Below are 17194 nucleotides of genomic sequence, written 5' to 3' on the forward strand. Positions count from 1 at the left end.
CCTGGAGACACATCAGAAACAAAAGCCCCCTAAAGACAGCACCGAATCCCACTTGTACGGACAGGTTCACTAAATTAGTGCTGCCTTCTGTACCCTTTTAAAAAGCAGAAGCCAAGCCAGAGCAGGGCTGAACGGCACTAATCTAGTGATCTAGGCCAACCACAGAGAGATACACACAGGGTGAGAAGGGAGGGATTTTATACCTCGGAATCCAAAATTATTTGGCAGGTCTTGAGCAAGGTAACATCCACTCTGGGTTGGCTCTGTGGAGCAATATAACATTGCCTGAAACATCTTGCTCTTGTTTTTACCACAGCCCCTAACTAGGGGAATCTTTCTTATTGTGAAATATCAAGGCACTTGAAAAGTAACTAAAGATCACATGAAAGCACGCCAAAATTACAATACCTCGAATTTCTAGGCTAACCCACACATTTCCACAGAAATTCTGGAAATCTGGAAAGGAGGGAAAACCTCATGAACAGGACTCTTTAGAGAGAGTTTTTCTTCCCCCTCTCCTGACCAGCACACAACCCCTTCCTCTGATATTTTTTCTTTAAAGAAATTCATCCCCTATTTGCCCTGCTTGGATTTATCTCAGGTTACACAGAGCAAGGCCCATCTCTGCAGCAGACACACCTTGCGCTGGTGCCAGAGCTGCCCAAGGGAGCTCAGAATCTGGTAAATCAAAGAAAAAAAGCCTTGGCAAAAGCACACCTGAGCCCCTTGCACTCCTCACCACACCATTTGGAGACTGGAGCTGTTTGGAATAACACTGGGACATTTTCCTAATGCTCCATGTAAACTTTTAACCATTGCTTCTACTCATGACTACACTTCTGTGCATTCACTCCTTTCAAACACTGAATGCAACCCTCTACCCTTTTATTAGCTGACCCAGGCTAAGTTCATCGTTGTCACTTATTAACACACTGCCTTCCAAAAATCAATCCTTCCAACGTCAGGTGTTTTATTGCTCTTCTCTGACTTAAATCCCCATTGCTAACAGCTTCCTGGTATTGACAGGCTTCTAAGTCTGATCTTGCCACAAGTCTAACAATTCCCTTTTTGTCCATAATCCACCTTGGTGTTATTGTAGCTCCACAAATCCTCTTCCCAACCTTTACCCCATGCCTTGCGAAGTATTACTGTTTAACGGTTCTGTTTTCCACTGAAATTATGCTTTGTGTTCTCAAGGATCCTTGTCAATCAGCTTCAACATACACTCCCATCTCTGACTGTTCTGTGTTTTCTTCTGCAAAAAGATCAGTTTCAGAAAGTCATAAAGCCAATCAAAAATATAAAATATGGTTTTGGTACAGCTTCAACTATTTTCCTCCATTTCCTCACTTCCTGTCACTTCCCCCTCCCCTTTTTTTATTCAGCCATATGTATTGGCCCCCAAATTATTTTATTTTAGTCTATCTCAAACTTCTGTATTAATAAATATATTAATCCTTTTCTTCTGGGTTAGATCCACATCTTCAAATGATCTGAATGATTCCTTTAAGTGTTCCTTCTGACTCCTACAGCAGTCTTAAAAACACAGCTTCCTTGCAACTTCCAAGCTACCTATTTCCCTTCTTCCCCCTTGACAGATACACTACACTTTTTTTTTTTTCCCTTGGTTGTCATTCTTCAGTTTCAGAGTCATTGTAAGCTGCTTATAACCAAGATAGTATGAATAAAGTTTTCGTGTGAAATTTATGAAACACTATCAAAGTTAAGGTAACAGTAAATTACCAAAATACAATGTCTATTTTTATAGTCTACTTTGAGAAGTGAGCACCTCCATCCTAATTTATTCTGTAAGTACTGGTGCAATTGGTTGTTCAGGATCTCCCATTGCCTTAGACAAAAAGAAAAAAAAAGGTAAGAAAATGAAAACTCAGCATGCCTCATGCCTCCAAGAAAGCATCAATTGAATTGTTCAAGTCTAACCCCTTTTGGATAAAACTTGGTCATTTTGTTTCCTTCCACCTGGTCCCTTCCCTTCGCTTTTCTGTAGAACATTACTTCTGTAAGAACTAGGATGCTGAATTATTCAGAATACAGTTACACAAAAATATTATAAACCATTAGGATTTGCCTTTTATTCTCTATTTCAATCAGTAACGCTAAGTTTTAACACCAGAGAGACAGCTAGCTGTTCTACAGAACTACACAACGATGCCTCCACAAACCCCTCTCATTCAGGCTGCTGCGATTCCTCCAGCATCTGCAATGATTCACGTACAAGGTACGAGGTTCTACAGCACGTTGGGAGCACACATGGAAGCAACATTTTCAGAACAAATAATGTGTTTGTTTTTAATCGAAATTTTTTAAGTTAATCCTCTCCCAGCACTGACTTAAAGAGGAAATACCTTGTAAATACTCATCCTCCAAATTTAAGTTCTCTGTGGAGTTCTGTCTTCAGAAAACATTTTAATATGCAAAACTGGCTCAGCCTCTCCAGGTAGGTGCCCACTATCTCCTTTTTACTAGAATTGCAAACAAAAGACACTCATCCTCCACATAGCAAGAATGCACCTAACTTTGTTTCTTTCATTGTAGATGAAAAGATATGGGACTGGGTTATAGGGAGTAAAGAGGGATTTCCACTCTGCCTTTTCTCTGTGTATGCTCTTATCTGACATTCACCAGCCTACTGCAGGCTTTACGGCTCTCCACACTTACACACATCCCCTGGTTCGTGTCTAGTATCTTCACATTGGTAACTTATTACTGGGACTTTTGATCTATAACTAACATAACAGCACTGTAAATTAAAAGGAACTAAAAAACCCTAAAACCCTAGTACTTACACTTAACAAGCCAAATCAACAGCTAAACTCTGTACAACCTGCTTCCTGCCCCACACCTTGTCTGCCACTCCTTCCCCCGCTCCTCTCTTCCTTCCCAGCACTCCCATTTCTGCTTGAAAACTGCTGCCCTGGCTGCAACCTCCTCTTTAACCACCCTCAAGATGCTTTCCAGCACAAGGTTGAAAGCCCTTCCCTCTCGGGTAAAACTAAGCTACACAATTTTAAACCAACTCTTATTAAAAAACTGGGGAGGGGTGCATACCTCAGGCCATTTTCTGACATTCCTAGCACTTGTCTAAAGAAGAAACACCATAAAATAAAATTCTCTGCCTATACTGATACATACACACAGGTATTTTGACTTTGTTCTGTCAGTTACGATGCCTTTGCACTGAAAGTGAAGGAAGATTAGCAGCAGAAAGTTACTCAGCATCCATAAAGAACATTCACAGTTGTCTACTTTAGATTTCCACTCACTGAATTATTGCACAGGAAACTCCCTACATTGACAAACACTCCTATATTGCAGGAAACTCCCCACACTCATACACCTAAAAGCCAACTAGACCAAGAAAACCTCTCCTCACACTCCCCAACATCCCATACATGCCTTAAATTGCTTCACTGAAATCCATTGCAGTTCTTGCTGACATGCATGGGGCCTAACAGCAAAAATGGACGTGGCATCAAAAAACAAGTTGCACACACACACACACACACAGAGGCCGGTGTGCTTTCAATTTCCACTGATTTCCTTAGCAGCAAAACCCTCATGTGGGCACATTCACACTCTCCTGGGGATCTGTCCAGCCGCACCCACTCTTACTCCTGAGCAGAATTCTTCCATTACTGAAGCCTGAGGAGATGCCCACAAAAGGGAGAGATTGCAAGGAGGTGGCATACAAAGACTACACAGCTCGCAGGGAGGGTCACCACCATTCAGGCTCACTTGGGAAGCAGAGCAGAAGCCGAAGTCTTTTATAAACCACAGCCTCCTAACTTATTAATAAATAACCAGGGAATTTTCTACCTCTGTTGCAGCCTCCTCATGCCTTTCTTGCCTATCTTTAGTCAGACAACCTTATTGCTCCCGTTATGCTTGTGACAACATACCTTGTCCTCTGCTACCATACAGCAAACATCAGCATCAGTATTCTTAAGGGTATTATTAGCTGCCTTTCTAACTCCTTACCCAATGAACTTATTTGAAAAACTAACATGAGTGAAAGTAAAAGGCATGCTCCTGTTTATGCTACACCACCAAATCTTTTAAAATGCAATTTCCTGGAAAGATGCCCTATTTGGCAAAAGAGCTCCCCTTCCAATGACCATTAATGTCCTCAGTGCCACTCTCCCACACTGGACTGTCCAGGGAGGTGGTGGAGTCACCATCCCTGGAGGTCTTTAAAAGACGTTTAGATGTAGAGCTTAGCGATATGGTTTAGTGGAGTACTTAGTGTTAGGTCGGAGGTTGGACTAGGTGATCTTGAGGTCTCTTCCAACCTAGAAATCTGTGTCTGTGACTGCTAGGAAGCAGCTCTTGAGTGACAAGACAGCTGCCTAATAAGACCACCTGAACTCTGAGCCTCTTACTGCCTTCTCCAGTTAAGTGAAAAATGGCTTTTATGAAGTTTAGAAAGCTGCACCTCAAGGGGCTCACTGCAGTGCTCTACAAAGCACACACTGGCCTCCAGTATCAGTCTTTTCCTTCCACACTTGACACAGAGGTTGTGAAAAAAATAATCTCAGCTGGCTTCAGCAATGAAGAGATCAGAAGAGTCATTCTTTAATGGGGTTTTAAAAACAAAGTCTCTCCTGTCAGCCAGTGTTTTCCAAGTGTGGATAATAACATACATGAATTTGTCCATCATGGCACAGGCTTCCCGTGGTCTTCATCTGCCACAGACTATGAGAAGCAACGATCTATCTTGTTTTTCCAAGTCACAGACAAACAGGTCACATTCTTCATTTCTGAATCACCATGGAACGACTGTGAAGTGGTTCCTTTCCAGACTGTCTTGTCTCTTGCCTTTTGCCAGGAGTGCACACTTCATATAGAAACATACAGCTGCCTCTATCTTCAAAGAGGCTGACTGCTCTTCTGGCTTCCGTTCAAGTGCCTACTCATGTTTTAGTTAATAATTCTCTTCAAAAGGTGCCAGATCTTGGAACTCTCCTCTATCCCAGAAACTCACATGCTCAGGTTCCTATGCTGTATAGGCAGAGCTTCCACAGACATCTGTGTCACACAGTGGATTTATATTTATCAATAGTTTTTCCTTTTTCTTCTACTTAGATATTCAGATCCTACTGCTCAATGCCTGTGAACCAATCATTTTCAGTGGCACTTGCAACCTTAACTACAATTAGGTAAAATCTTAAGCAGCACTTAAGATCCTTTACATACAAGGTTCTTCCAATAACTCTTCCAATAACCTTTTGCCTCTCAAGGGATTGTTAATGCTAAAACAAAAAATTGCAAATTGCCTTCCCCTGAATTTAACCAGAGAGTCACTTGGGCTACAGCACGTGCTCTGCAATTTAGCAGCAGCAAAGCTACAAAAATGAACTATCTGTGCCATGTGAGATGTATTCACATTTTCAGAAGGTAGCTGAATACTAACAGAACAGTTATTTTAACTGCAATTTGCTACAGGTCTTCATTCCAATCCTTCCACTTCTGGAAGCATCTTACCAGTTCCATCATCTGCATCATTCTGACCAGTCTCCCAAATCTCTGATTTTGTCCCAAAGCCATCAGTGGCAGAAGACTCCGTATAGTCTGCAGGGTTAAATGTCCTAGAGTTTTAAAAGTTAAGAAATGGAAGAGAACATATGGGTCATTCATTGAACAAAAGTGCCATCATTTTTAGCTGAAGTTGTATTAGATTTAACATCTTGATTTCCACATATATTTATCTTGATCATTTTGGTTTCCAAAGAATCTTTTCCTCTATGAGCAGACACGGATAAAAAAGGGAGAAAAGGAGGAAGAAAAAAAGCAAGGAAACTGTAGAGAAACTAAACCAAAACAAGAATTCCTGAAAATGCAGTTAACAGCATACCTACTCTTCCCCATCCTCCATAGCATTAGACTATATGCTCAGCTTTAAGCCTTTCTCAGCTGATAGTTTCTTGGTGGCTGACTGATAAGAAACCAGTATCATATAATTTCAGAGCACCAGACTTGTGCAGAACAGCAGTCAAAACATCAAGATTATTTCAGAACACACTCCTGACACCAAGGCCAAAAAACACAGATGCAGATAACAGGTGAAAGATTACAGAAAAACCTCTTTTCAGTTCATCATATGGATTGTGAACAAGAAGGATTATTAGAGAAGTAGAATTAGCCTTCTGTTCACCATGACATCACCGATGTTACATGAAATGTCATTTAGGGCAAATACTGAAAGTAACGGAGGCTTGATTCTCTGATTCAAGTTATTCTGTCAAAACTAAAAACAATCTTTAGAACTATTGAGTAGTTCTCAGTACAGTTCTCAAACTACCTTTGACTGTTTTTGGGTACATGTGTGTCTAAACAGTGAAAGCATGAAACCTCAAAAACAGGAGAGAGCTTATAATCACTTGTCTTCCTATTTTTATTTAGGACTCAAATTCCACTGAAACAAATACCTTTTCCAATTTACCTAGGACAATAAGCACCACACAGCACTTTGAGCCTCCTAGGCACTACGCGGCTCTTACTGATAGGTACAAACGGGTTCTTCCAAGTTTGACATATTAACTTCAAGTGAACTTAGATTAGGGTTCTATAGATGTGTCCAGTCAAACACTGGTTTAAGACAAAAAATAATCCAGTTATCATCTAACAGATCTATGAATTTTTGCATCCGTAGTGATTCATCATACATACAGCAATAGTAATACATACAGTGGCAAACAATCTTGCCACTGAGTTTGATCCTCCCCGAAATCTGTGCTCTGCATGTTTCTTACCCCATGCCTTGGGCTGAAAACCTCCCCGCTCCTCTCCCTCTGCCACGTCCAAACCCTAGGAGAGAAAACACCATTTAACAGCAACAGCAGAGAAGGAGCCAGTCACTAGTCTGTCACATTAGAAAATACTATGATTGAAGAAAACTACCATAGGAAAAAATATATCCTTCCCAAATTTTCTCACAGGAGAATGTTTCCCTACCATATGCAAGTCACAGTTCGCTGCATGTTTCCGTAGGACTTCCATTCTTTGCTGGCTTTTCTGTAACTAGAGAAGTAGCTCAAAATTCTAACAAAAGGGCTTACCTGAAGCCTCATCCCAAATGAGGCTGCCATTGCCAAGTCAGTAGCCATCGTTCAAAAATTCGTCTCTAATTTCTCACTCTTGCCTAAGCAGCTGTAATAGCCCAGCCCTCATGCATGGTCTGGTCTCTCCAGAAATTCCTTGTCATTCCTTGTCCGTGACAAGAAAATGTAAGTACACCATTTATTTCCTTCTTTCCATCGGACTCCCTTGTCCACCGCTACCTTCTCACGCTTTCTGCTACCTGCAAACACATGCTCCTTGCCCCTTACTCACAGTCGCTGACATGAAGACTACTCAATTCAGATTACTCAAACAACTCCCATTACCACCCGCAAAAATTTGTTTCTATTCAAACAACAAAAAATTTGTTGTCCCAAATTTTGATTCCAGCCTTAGTTCACTAGCTTCTTGCTCCAGTGAACGGCTTTATTTTTGCATGCAGCATAGTGCCAACAAGGCATTAGATTTTATTACTTAAACATCCATAAAGTACAGCTCTACATAAACCTCTAGAAACTCATTTCTTACATGTAGTATTTTCTACAATAATTCTATTTTTATGCCTTTTTAGAATATCAATATCTGAGGCCTATCCAGTTGTGGTTTTTTTTTTTTTGAGAACAAATATGATTGTTTCATATTACAAGGACAGGAGCAGGTCAAGGGCTGCAGACTGAGAACAAAGTGATGTCTATTTTAATGACAAAATTATAAAGTAATTACAAGTCAGCAAGCAACTATAAGTTTACTAGAATACAAATATTATAATCTTAAATCACCGATGCATTTGTTGTCCAAACATCAGAATTACCTGGGTTAGGAAGCTTGATTTGGAATCAAAATCACCCCTTATTTTCAGGGGACCATTTAAAATGAGTTAGAGCAATAGCTCCAGGACACAGTAAAACCAGTTCAGGAAGCTCCTTTTCTAATGACTTTCCTTTCCCTCTGCTCACCACCCATTCTCCCTCTTGCCCTAGTTCACTGTGCAAGTTTTGAAAGACATTTCTGGTTATTTAAAACGTTTGCTACCTACATTTTTAAGGACTTCTCAGGAGCATTGAGATACCAGGATAGCTTCATCCACATTTTGTCAGAAAGCGCTTACCCATTCTCCATACAAGATACTGGCAGCTATAGGGAAGCTGTGAAAATCTGCAGAAGGATTTCCATCCAGGCATACATGGTATTTCGGTGAGACTGGCACACAGAAGTGAAGTATGGGGAGGTGGTCTATGGCATAAAGGGGTCACAGCACTCAGACCCACGAAGACAGAAGCCAGTGCAGCATTTATTAATGGAGCACAGAACAGAGGCCAACACTTTTTTGGAAAAGCTCGGCAATGAAACAGATGAGGAGCTGCAAACCACAGAAACAGTCAAGCAGCAATATGTTTGACTGAGGCAGACATCAGATATAGAGATATCAGCTAGAATAGCTAGCATGAAAGGAGGTAAAGCCTTCCCAGCCTCTCAAGCTCAAAAATCCCAAAGACCGACCTTAGTATATTAAGCAGAAGATGGTTGTAGCAAGTGAGGCGTATGTAAGATGCTGTATCAGCATCTGCACAATAAACTACCAGCTAAAAGCAACAATAAGAATCTCTAACAACTTTAAAGTACTTTGAATGTGAAGGAAATCACACTGTTTATGAAGTTACAAGTCTTAGAAGACTACTAGCCAGCAAGGATTTGTCTGTATCAGATCACTTTGGAAGCTAATCCTGAACTTTAAATTCAGTGGATTCCCTTAACTTCACAAAACTGCGTCGATGCTTTTTGTCAGAACAGAAATTCATTAACATTTTATCAAACGCAACTAAAAGCATTCCAATGAAGACCAAAGGGAAGTATCAAACCTGTAGGGTTACAGGAAGCACTGAATTCAAAGCTAGAAAAGATACTTATGAGGAACTAATTCAAAATATGGGACAGTGAGTACACACCAGTGAAAGACTAAGCTCAGATGTGGAGTCTCATATATCATAGTCATTAATGCAAGATGCCCGCGGGAAGTGCTGATACTCTCTTTGACACAAGCAGGTCACTAACATATTCTTAAATTCTCATGCTAAGAAAGTTACTTCTCACAGCTGCCAAAATTAAAACATGGCCTTAAAATACTTCAAAGGCACTGTTTAACAATACAGAGAAGTTACAGTCATGAAGGTACTGTGAATTTCTATCATGTATTTGCAAGCTTTTCATGCTTTTTAACGGTGACTAAAAGGTCTGTGAGCAAATGGGGCTTCACACTGCAATTCAGCAACACAAATCCCAAGCATGCAGTTTCACAGCAGCTTAAACCCATTTAAATGAAAACTACTACAACAGAAGCCATCCTCACCTGTGATCCCAAGCTCTGTCATCTCTCTTGCACAGACAGATTTGCAAATACAACCACTGACCACAAAACGACCATCAGAAAATAAAACAATTAGGTCATTGTTGGATCAGCTCTCTGAACCAGATCTCTGCTTGTTAAATGCCAGAAAAGCAGTCACCTTCACACTTGGGTCCCAAGTCAATGAAAATCAGGTAGACCTGACATCCCCAGCTACCATGCTGTCTCCACATTTTTTCTTTTTTGGCTTGGTTAGTTTTAAACGAAATCAATTTCCAAATGCATCAGGAGACAGACTGGATTAATTCCTCTGAGCAGTAACGCCAATTTACACTGGCAAAAAAGTTTAACACAAAGAAGATATGGTTTTGACTATAATGGTCAATGTTTCCAAAAACTTGATTTTTTTCCTGTGGTAACTCACTACCGTCTATTCCTCTATCAACATTTTTAATCTACCCACAAAGAGAACAAGTGACTTGGCAGTAGCTCATTATATCTTCCACTAAGATTACAGGAATAGATTTTCTTACAATCCATCAGCACATTAAACACAAAAGCAAGTAAAGAATAATATTACTGCTCTATCTCATGTAAATGCTTGTAAAATTTCTTCATTCCTTTCCACTTGGATCTACAAACAACAGGCTAAAACATCAAGGCAACATTGCTTACTCATTTCTGTTCCAGGAAACCAAGAGTGAGGAACTATGTTTAAAGTTGTTTCCAATTAACATTCCTGCTACTACCCTATCCAATGTCATAACTTTAAGTGATGAAATATTTAAAATATTTTGTTTTCTTTAACATTTTAACTCTGTTCAACTGTGTGTTGTTTCCTTCATGCTCTCCAGCACATCTCAGTCAACTAGGTTCACATTGGTGGTATCACTTGGTCACTTTACAGTTAATTTCTTGCATTCATTCCAGGAAAGACAGTAGTCATATCCAGGCAGATGGGGAGATTTTCTGCTTCCAGTAAAACGCACTGGGAGTTCAAATCTCCCATAATCACAAAATGAGTCTTAACTCTGATACTTCCCTACAAAGGAAGAATGGTTCAGCTCACTCAGAGCTTCTTCCCCAAAACAAATGTACACTGAAAGGGAGCACAGGATGAATGTGTAGTCCCACAACCTGAATGGAACTATCCCATTAATTTAATAGCCTACTTTATAGAAAATATACATTTTATAGCCTTAAATCCTTCCAAGTGAACTCACATACTCTATTTCAAAACTAAGATTTTCACACTGACAAGTTTAAATCAGACAAAAACATCATCAAGGTTAAGAAAGAGGCCTAAGAATAGCTGAAAGGGAAAGGAAACAGACTGGAAGAGCAGGCAACACTCAAGAGCTGTGTTTATCTCAGGCTATAGAGTAGTTGGACAGCCCAAATCCATGTTCAGGAAACACAGAGCCAGCCAATCTGCAGTGGAAGCTGAGATAACAGAGGCCTAAGCCCTGTGAATAGATAGGGCTAAGCATATAAAGGTTATATTCTGTGTACTTTATACTACCAAAATAAACACCGATGTTCTATGTAATAATTCAAATCATTTTTCTTATTAGTCATCATAAAGCTAGGAGCATCACATCAGTTTTATATACTGCATGTGCTCTAATAACCATCTTTAAAAGGAAGTGCAGAAAACTTTCAACTCCAAATTTGCCTCAAAAGAAAAAAGTAACATGTTAAAGCTAAGTTCCGCTTAATCTCTTTAAAAAAAAATATGTAAGCTCAAAAAAAATACGTAATGCTAACTATAGCAAAACTAAACAGACTGCAAACTGTGACCTCCAGAAGGTCTGCTCTGCATTCATGTTTTAGAAAAAAAACAACATCCTTACTAGTTCTGGCAAAGCAAATCCAAAATATGTTCTGTGCCAACTGTGCTAAGCTTTTAAAACAAGAAAATGTTTAGACATGCAATTCTGGTTACAGAAGCTCATTTTCTTCCTGACCGCCCATTTTTTATTTTAAAAAATTAAGAAAAAAAGAGATCACAAACACAATTTAGACTGGTCTGGTATTTACAAAAAGGGTACACTGCTCTATTTTCTTACATAGCCAGGAAATGTTTGAAAGGTTCCTTGTCAAGTATTCTAAGTCCAAAATTAAAACCTCATGTTTTCCCCTTTCACTATTATTTCTGTTTTGCTAGAATGAATTTGTTGTTGGTCTCCACATTTTTGCTACATGCACATTGCTCTGGAAGAATGAAAAGGAAAGGAATTTAGGAACAGAATTGGAAGTGACAAATCCACTTTGACTTTGCAAATGAGGTGAGTTGTTACACATGAATCTAAATTTCCATGCTGAATGAAGCCAAGAAGTTCATCTACCTACGATCTTGTCATTGGCTGAGGTCAGTGTCTGTGGAAACATACAAGAGCTGAAACCACAACACCATTCCTCTGGACACAGTCCTGATTTACAGCCATTTGTAGCTCAGACACTTCCTGAGCCAAACAATTTACATAATTCACCAGCCTCATTCATCGGGCATTGTTTTTTGTTTTGGTTGGTTGGTTTTTGTTTGGTTTTTGTTGTTGTTGTTGTTATTTTGGTTTGTTTTTTTTTTTTCCCTGTGGTTCTTTTTTGAATACATTTATCAAAACTCCCCATATATAAATTTTCTGAACCCACAAGACATTAAGTAGAGAGTTCCTCAGGTTAACTTCATATATGAAACCACTCCTGACGTTCATTCTGAACCTGTAACTTACTGATTTAATGTCCCCTCACTCTCATATTTGCATGAGTGATGAATACATTCCCCCACAGAACTTTCTTGCTAGAAACTTTACAGGTCTCTACCACAATCCTTTCTTTTGCAGCCTGCAAAGTCCTACTCTGCTTGTTCCTCACATACCATAAAGGCAATCTTCCCAGTACCCTTCAAAGCCTTTTTTCTTGCTCTAACACTCCCTTTTCAACACGGGGTGGAAGAGAGTGGGAAAACCAGACCTGCACTTAAAGCTGAACATGTGGGAATAGTACAAAACAGCAACATCAAGTAGTATTGTGCCTGTACAGTTCTTTAATTTATACAGCACTGCAGCTGACTGAAACACAAATAAAGGGAATCTTTCAGGAACCAAGAGTCTTGAAGATATAACCATCAAATATAACCACTTTGATACAATTATCAATCACCATTATAGTATTTTTTTTACAGCGAAATTAAGGTCATTCAAGAAACTCGGTTGTAGAAAGATAGATGGGAAGGCCACGTTCAAAACCTAAGTTCCTTGACTCCTTTCCAAATCAAAGTTTCCACACAGTTTAGCAAGCACAGATTAACAGCTGAGAAGCAGAGCAATTCCAGCTGGGATGTGTCCCGAATCACATCCTGCAGCACACTTCTGCTTTCTCTTAATCACTCAGTAATGTGTATCTACTTCAAATCCCTGCTCTCCTGCATTCCAGCAACCAGCGCTGTTCGTACACTGTATACCTACTACCCTTTATAGTTGCAAGGAACGTCACAGTCATTAACAGATCTACTGTATAAGCTAATGCCTACAGCACTAAAGCTGAAATTCTCAGAATCAAGCTTCGCTTTTTTCTTCCCCCAATAAATAGTGCACTATCACCACAGAATCCATCCCACTTCTGCTGGTTTCAGTGCATGTCATTTATTAAAATTAGGTTTTTCTACAATGAAGCAGTAATGTGATGGCCCAGCAAATCTCCCCCTAGAAAGCAGCCAATAAGATAATTCCAGCCTGAGAAGGTACCTTAAAATAGCTAGAGTGCATTGTTTGGATATTAGCTGACCCCTAATTTTGTATATGTTGCCTAGATTCCTACACATAGACTACATGAAACATTTCTAAAAAAAGTGCTCTGCTGTGATTACCAATCTATTTACTTTTAGCTGAAGTACTTTATCCCCAAATCTGACTATGATTGTGTGTAACATCAAATAAAGACTCCTGAATAAAATGGCAAGAAGCCTTTTTTTTGTTATCTACTAATAACGAAAGAAAGAAGGTCATGCATCCTTGAAATACTAAGAAGTGAATTACACAGCTTTATGTAATTCCCTGCAGATTTCAAGGGCTTGCATTATAAAATTAAATTAGGTATTTCCTGCCATATAACACACACACTTGTAATATAATGATCCTGAGGCCATTCAAAGGATTTATCACAGACAGTTGAGGAGACTTCATCAAGACACTTTGTTAACATGAATGTAGAGTTTAAACTATTCAGTAGAAATACAGACACACTGTATACACTAACCCAGTGAACTGAAATTGGTTTAAGTTGTTCCTGTTTCTTCAGTCAGGTATGTTAGTCTGATACTGATGATTTAAGTGCCTTGGCTTGAGACATACGATAGTATGTCTTCATCTGGAGAACTACAGAGTTGACAATGAACATAATGAATTGTTCATAAAACAAATCAAAAATTGACAGAACTTGAAATTAACCTCTGAGTTCCACCCAACAACTTAAAAAATCCTACCTTTGTATTTACAACTTGTATAAAGAATTATTTTACAAAGCAAATAGGTGGAACATAAGGCTTTAAGTATAACACTTTATACCACACCCTCCCCTGCAAAGCTACCTCTGCACAAGCCATTTCATGCCTGCTGATTACATGCACAACCAAGTCACTCACAACCCTCTGAAGCTACACATCTTTGCATCTTTCCACTTCTTCAAGATACAGATTTGGAGACAATGAAGTTGGATGTGCCAGTCACCGAATGCCTCGTTACTGGATATTCCAAAGAGAAGTCCTTTTGAAGGTAGGAATGTTTTTCCACAACTAAGTATGTTTTCCACATTACTAAGTATGTTTGCCCTGCTGTGCACTTCACCAGTTTAACTACATACCCATCTCCCAGTACAACCCCAGGTTACCCATTTCCCTTCCTCCTGCTTCAAGAAAAACAAGCTTCTTTCCACTCAATCCCATGAAAATCCAAACAAACTATGCATCCCTTGATTCCACACCAAGTCTATTGCCAACATCTTTCCTCTCTTCTTCAGGATGTGCAATTCTACCTATGACTCCACAGTGCTCTTTCCACAGCTCTCCTCATCAACAACTTCATGCCAAACCTCCCTCAACAAAAAGCATCTAAGGTGGCTAGTGCTCTCAGACTGGGTACCAAAAACAGAAGACAAACCTAACAATAGGATCCAGCCCAAAATAATGGCTTAAACACACATCAAATCCCTCCCCAAGAGCTCCACAGATGGAATCTTGTACTCTCCTGCTGCCAAGGTACATCTTGAGGAGCCCAGTGCACTCCAACTTCCAGGCCAGCATTATTTGATCTGGGAAAACAGTTCTCGATAGCCAGAGCACACCAGCTTATCACACCAAAAACTGCTAAAATAATTGATACCAATCACCTTTAAGTCATTCTAAGACCAAACAGTGAAAAGGGCTATGGGGGGTAGCAAGTACCTAAATTAAAGGCGGCTGAAGTGCTTGTGGAATCAAAGGATAACCAAATGCTTAAGCTCTTTAATTAAACACATAAAGGGGGGGAATTCCATTTCAGGAAATGAAATCAGGGCCAGTCCCCCACCAATGCCACCATCTCACCTCTCCCACGGCCACGTTTTCCACGGTCTGAAGGCCTGTCTCCTTGATTGTTGTCCACTCCATTCTCTTCAGCTCTAACTGTGGAAAGACGACAGCTTAAGAGAAAATTTAGAGACTCATTCTTTGCAGGCCTAGCCACAAACAAGTTACTTACTTGGAATTTGACAATTAGAAAGGAAAATATCAATTAAGAGAGGAACATATCATCAAACACTTTTTGAAGCGCAGTGTTTTGCAGCCTACGCTATTATATTAATTAGTCTCACCTCTCCAAATTGGTAAGAAATGAATTGCTTCAAACTTCACTTTCTTGATGTGTTAGGAATAACCAAGAACACCGGATCTCCTGTCTGCCAGTGTCACATCCCTACACAGCCAGGAGAACTTAACTCTCCTCTGTATTTAAGTCAGAGGAGGAGGATGACAGAAGGCTAGGTGTTTGAGAAGCACCGCAACTTCTACTTCATTGGAAACTGCTGAGTAGGTATTCTGAAAGATGGCTGGCTCCCTCAAGAAAAAAGATGACTGTCCACTTAAAACACTGCTGAGTATTTTGTACTGCACAGTTTGTCCTAATAGCAGCAACAATACCATTAACACATGCATAAAAAGGTGGGAAGGAAACATCAAGATCTAGTAACCATCTGAAAATCTTCAGTTTCAGTTTAGGAAAGAAAAAAAGCAACATCTGGTTCTGGCAAAAATCTTGCCTCTGACTTTCAATTTTGATGTTACTCTATTCTAACAGAGCTTCACAATGCCTTCAGTGGCAAATATTTTAATATATTCCAATAGTTTAAAAAGTTGACTAATACTGTAAATATTTTTCCCACTTCTATGGGAAAAGGATTGTGTTTATTTTATCTCTCTCCATTCTCTGCTCATTTATCAGTGCTGTTGGTGGCTCTCATAGACAATACATGCAGCTTAGACATTGCTGATAAAACTTAGAAGAAAAAGGCTATGTGTATCCAATGGTAATTTAATATGATACTACCTGATTTGGAAAATATTAGTCCTTCTTTACACAAGGTCGTATTGCACCTATATAAACTGTAGATTTTTTTTTTTTAATGTTTCAGTTCACAAAGCACTTTCTCTGTTGTAGTAACTCACCTGTGGCTGGCTTATGTCAGTAATATATGCTAGAGATTAATAATGATCCCAGTCTTTTCATTCCCCTTATGAGAAGATGAGAACATCTTCAGGTTCTCCCACTCATAAAAGGAGATGGAGTCAAAGCTGGATATTTTTTTAATTAAAAAAAAAGTGTATCAGCTGTGCAGTGAAATACTTGCTCTCAAGCAGCGTTACAAAGACTCAATTATAAAACTTAAATAAAAACAGTAAGTACAAGATTAATCAATCAAAAAAGGACAAACTTAAATTCAGTTCTCTGAAAAATACAAGCACAGACCATCCCAAAACTAAGTCATCTAGATCAAGCATACCTGTCATGTAAACAAGTTATAACCGCTTAGGCACCGAGCTATAACTCTTGACGTTTTTATTCCATTAAGCATTTGCCCTCAACCAGCTTCACCTGCAAGAAAAATGCCTGAAGCTTTTAAAAATGAACCCCCTGTACGTACACTCTCGGCCACGGCTGCCTCCTCTTCCCCGTCTGTTGGAACTTCCCCGTCCGCGACTCACTTCTCTGTCCCCTCGTTTTTCTCTGTTCTCTTTGTTTTCTGAACTTTCTTTTCCAACGCTTTTCTTCTTTCCCCCTACAGTCTCCCAAGAAGTCTATGTGGATAGAATAGAATTAGAAACAAAAATGAAAAAGGAAGAAGCTTCTCTGTATACTTCTGCCTCTCACCCCTCCAGGTCATGGGGAAAAAAACAGGTATTTGTATAATATCACACCAGTAATACCTATCAGAAACTACACTGACACAAGGGGAAAACCAAAGTCTATTTTTTTGGGATGAGATGGGAAAGAAACAAATCATAGAAGTTTAGTTTTCTTATGCAATGTAAGAATCTCAAATACTTCCAGCTATATATCAATTATAGCAATTTTATATAGCAATTTTAACCAGTCCAAAGAAGCCTAAATAAGACCACAACATAGAAAAAAACATAGAGCAACATTTTCCCTTTTTACTACCTCCATAAATCTAGCAAGGGAGCAAGCACAGAGCTATCTTTTCTCACAAGGAAATGAAAAAATATCTTCCAAGCATTATTGA

At 39.4% G+C, this 17194-nt stretch overlaps 1 protein-coding gene across 11 annotated transcripts in view; it reads right to left on the reverse strand.

Annotated features, from left to right (window-relative positions):
- UBAP2 (ubiquitin associated protein 2) overlaps positions 1–17194 on the reverse strand; it is a 98280-nt gene that overhangs the window by 50827 nt on the left and 30259 nt on the right. For 6 of the 11 annotated variants that reach the window (XM_035565927.2, XM_035565926.2, XM_035565923.2 and 3 more), the window contains exons 5-6: positions 16595–16748; positions 15003–15080 (exon numbers count right to left, since the gene is read on the reverse strand). In XM_035565927.2, the coding sequence (XP_035421820.1) occupies positions 15003–15080; positions 16595–16748 (232 nt within the window). Of the gene's footprint in view, positions 1–5502; positions 5607–6770; positions 6826–15002; positions 15081–16594; positions 16749–17194 lie in introns of all 11 variants that reach the window. The other 5 variants (XM_035565921.2, XM_035565922.2, XM_035565920.2 and 2 more) reach the window with 1 other exon arrangement.

The sequence above is a fragment of the Cygnus atratus genome, chromosome Z (genome assembly GCF_013377495.2).
Source record: "Cygnus atratus isolate AKBS03 ecotype Queensland, Australia chromosome Z, CAtr_DNAZoo_HiC_assembly, whole genome shotgun sequence".
Classification (NCBI taxonomy): domain Eukaryota; kingdom Metazoa; phylum Chordata; class Aves; order Anseriformes; family Anatidae; genus Cygnus; species Cygnus atratus.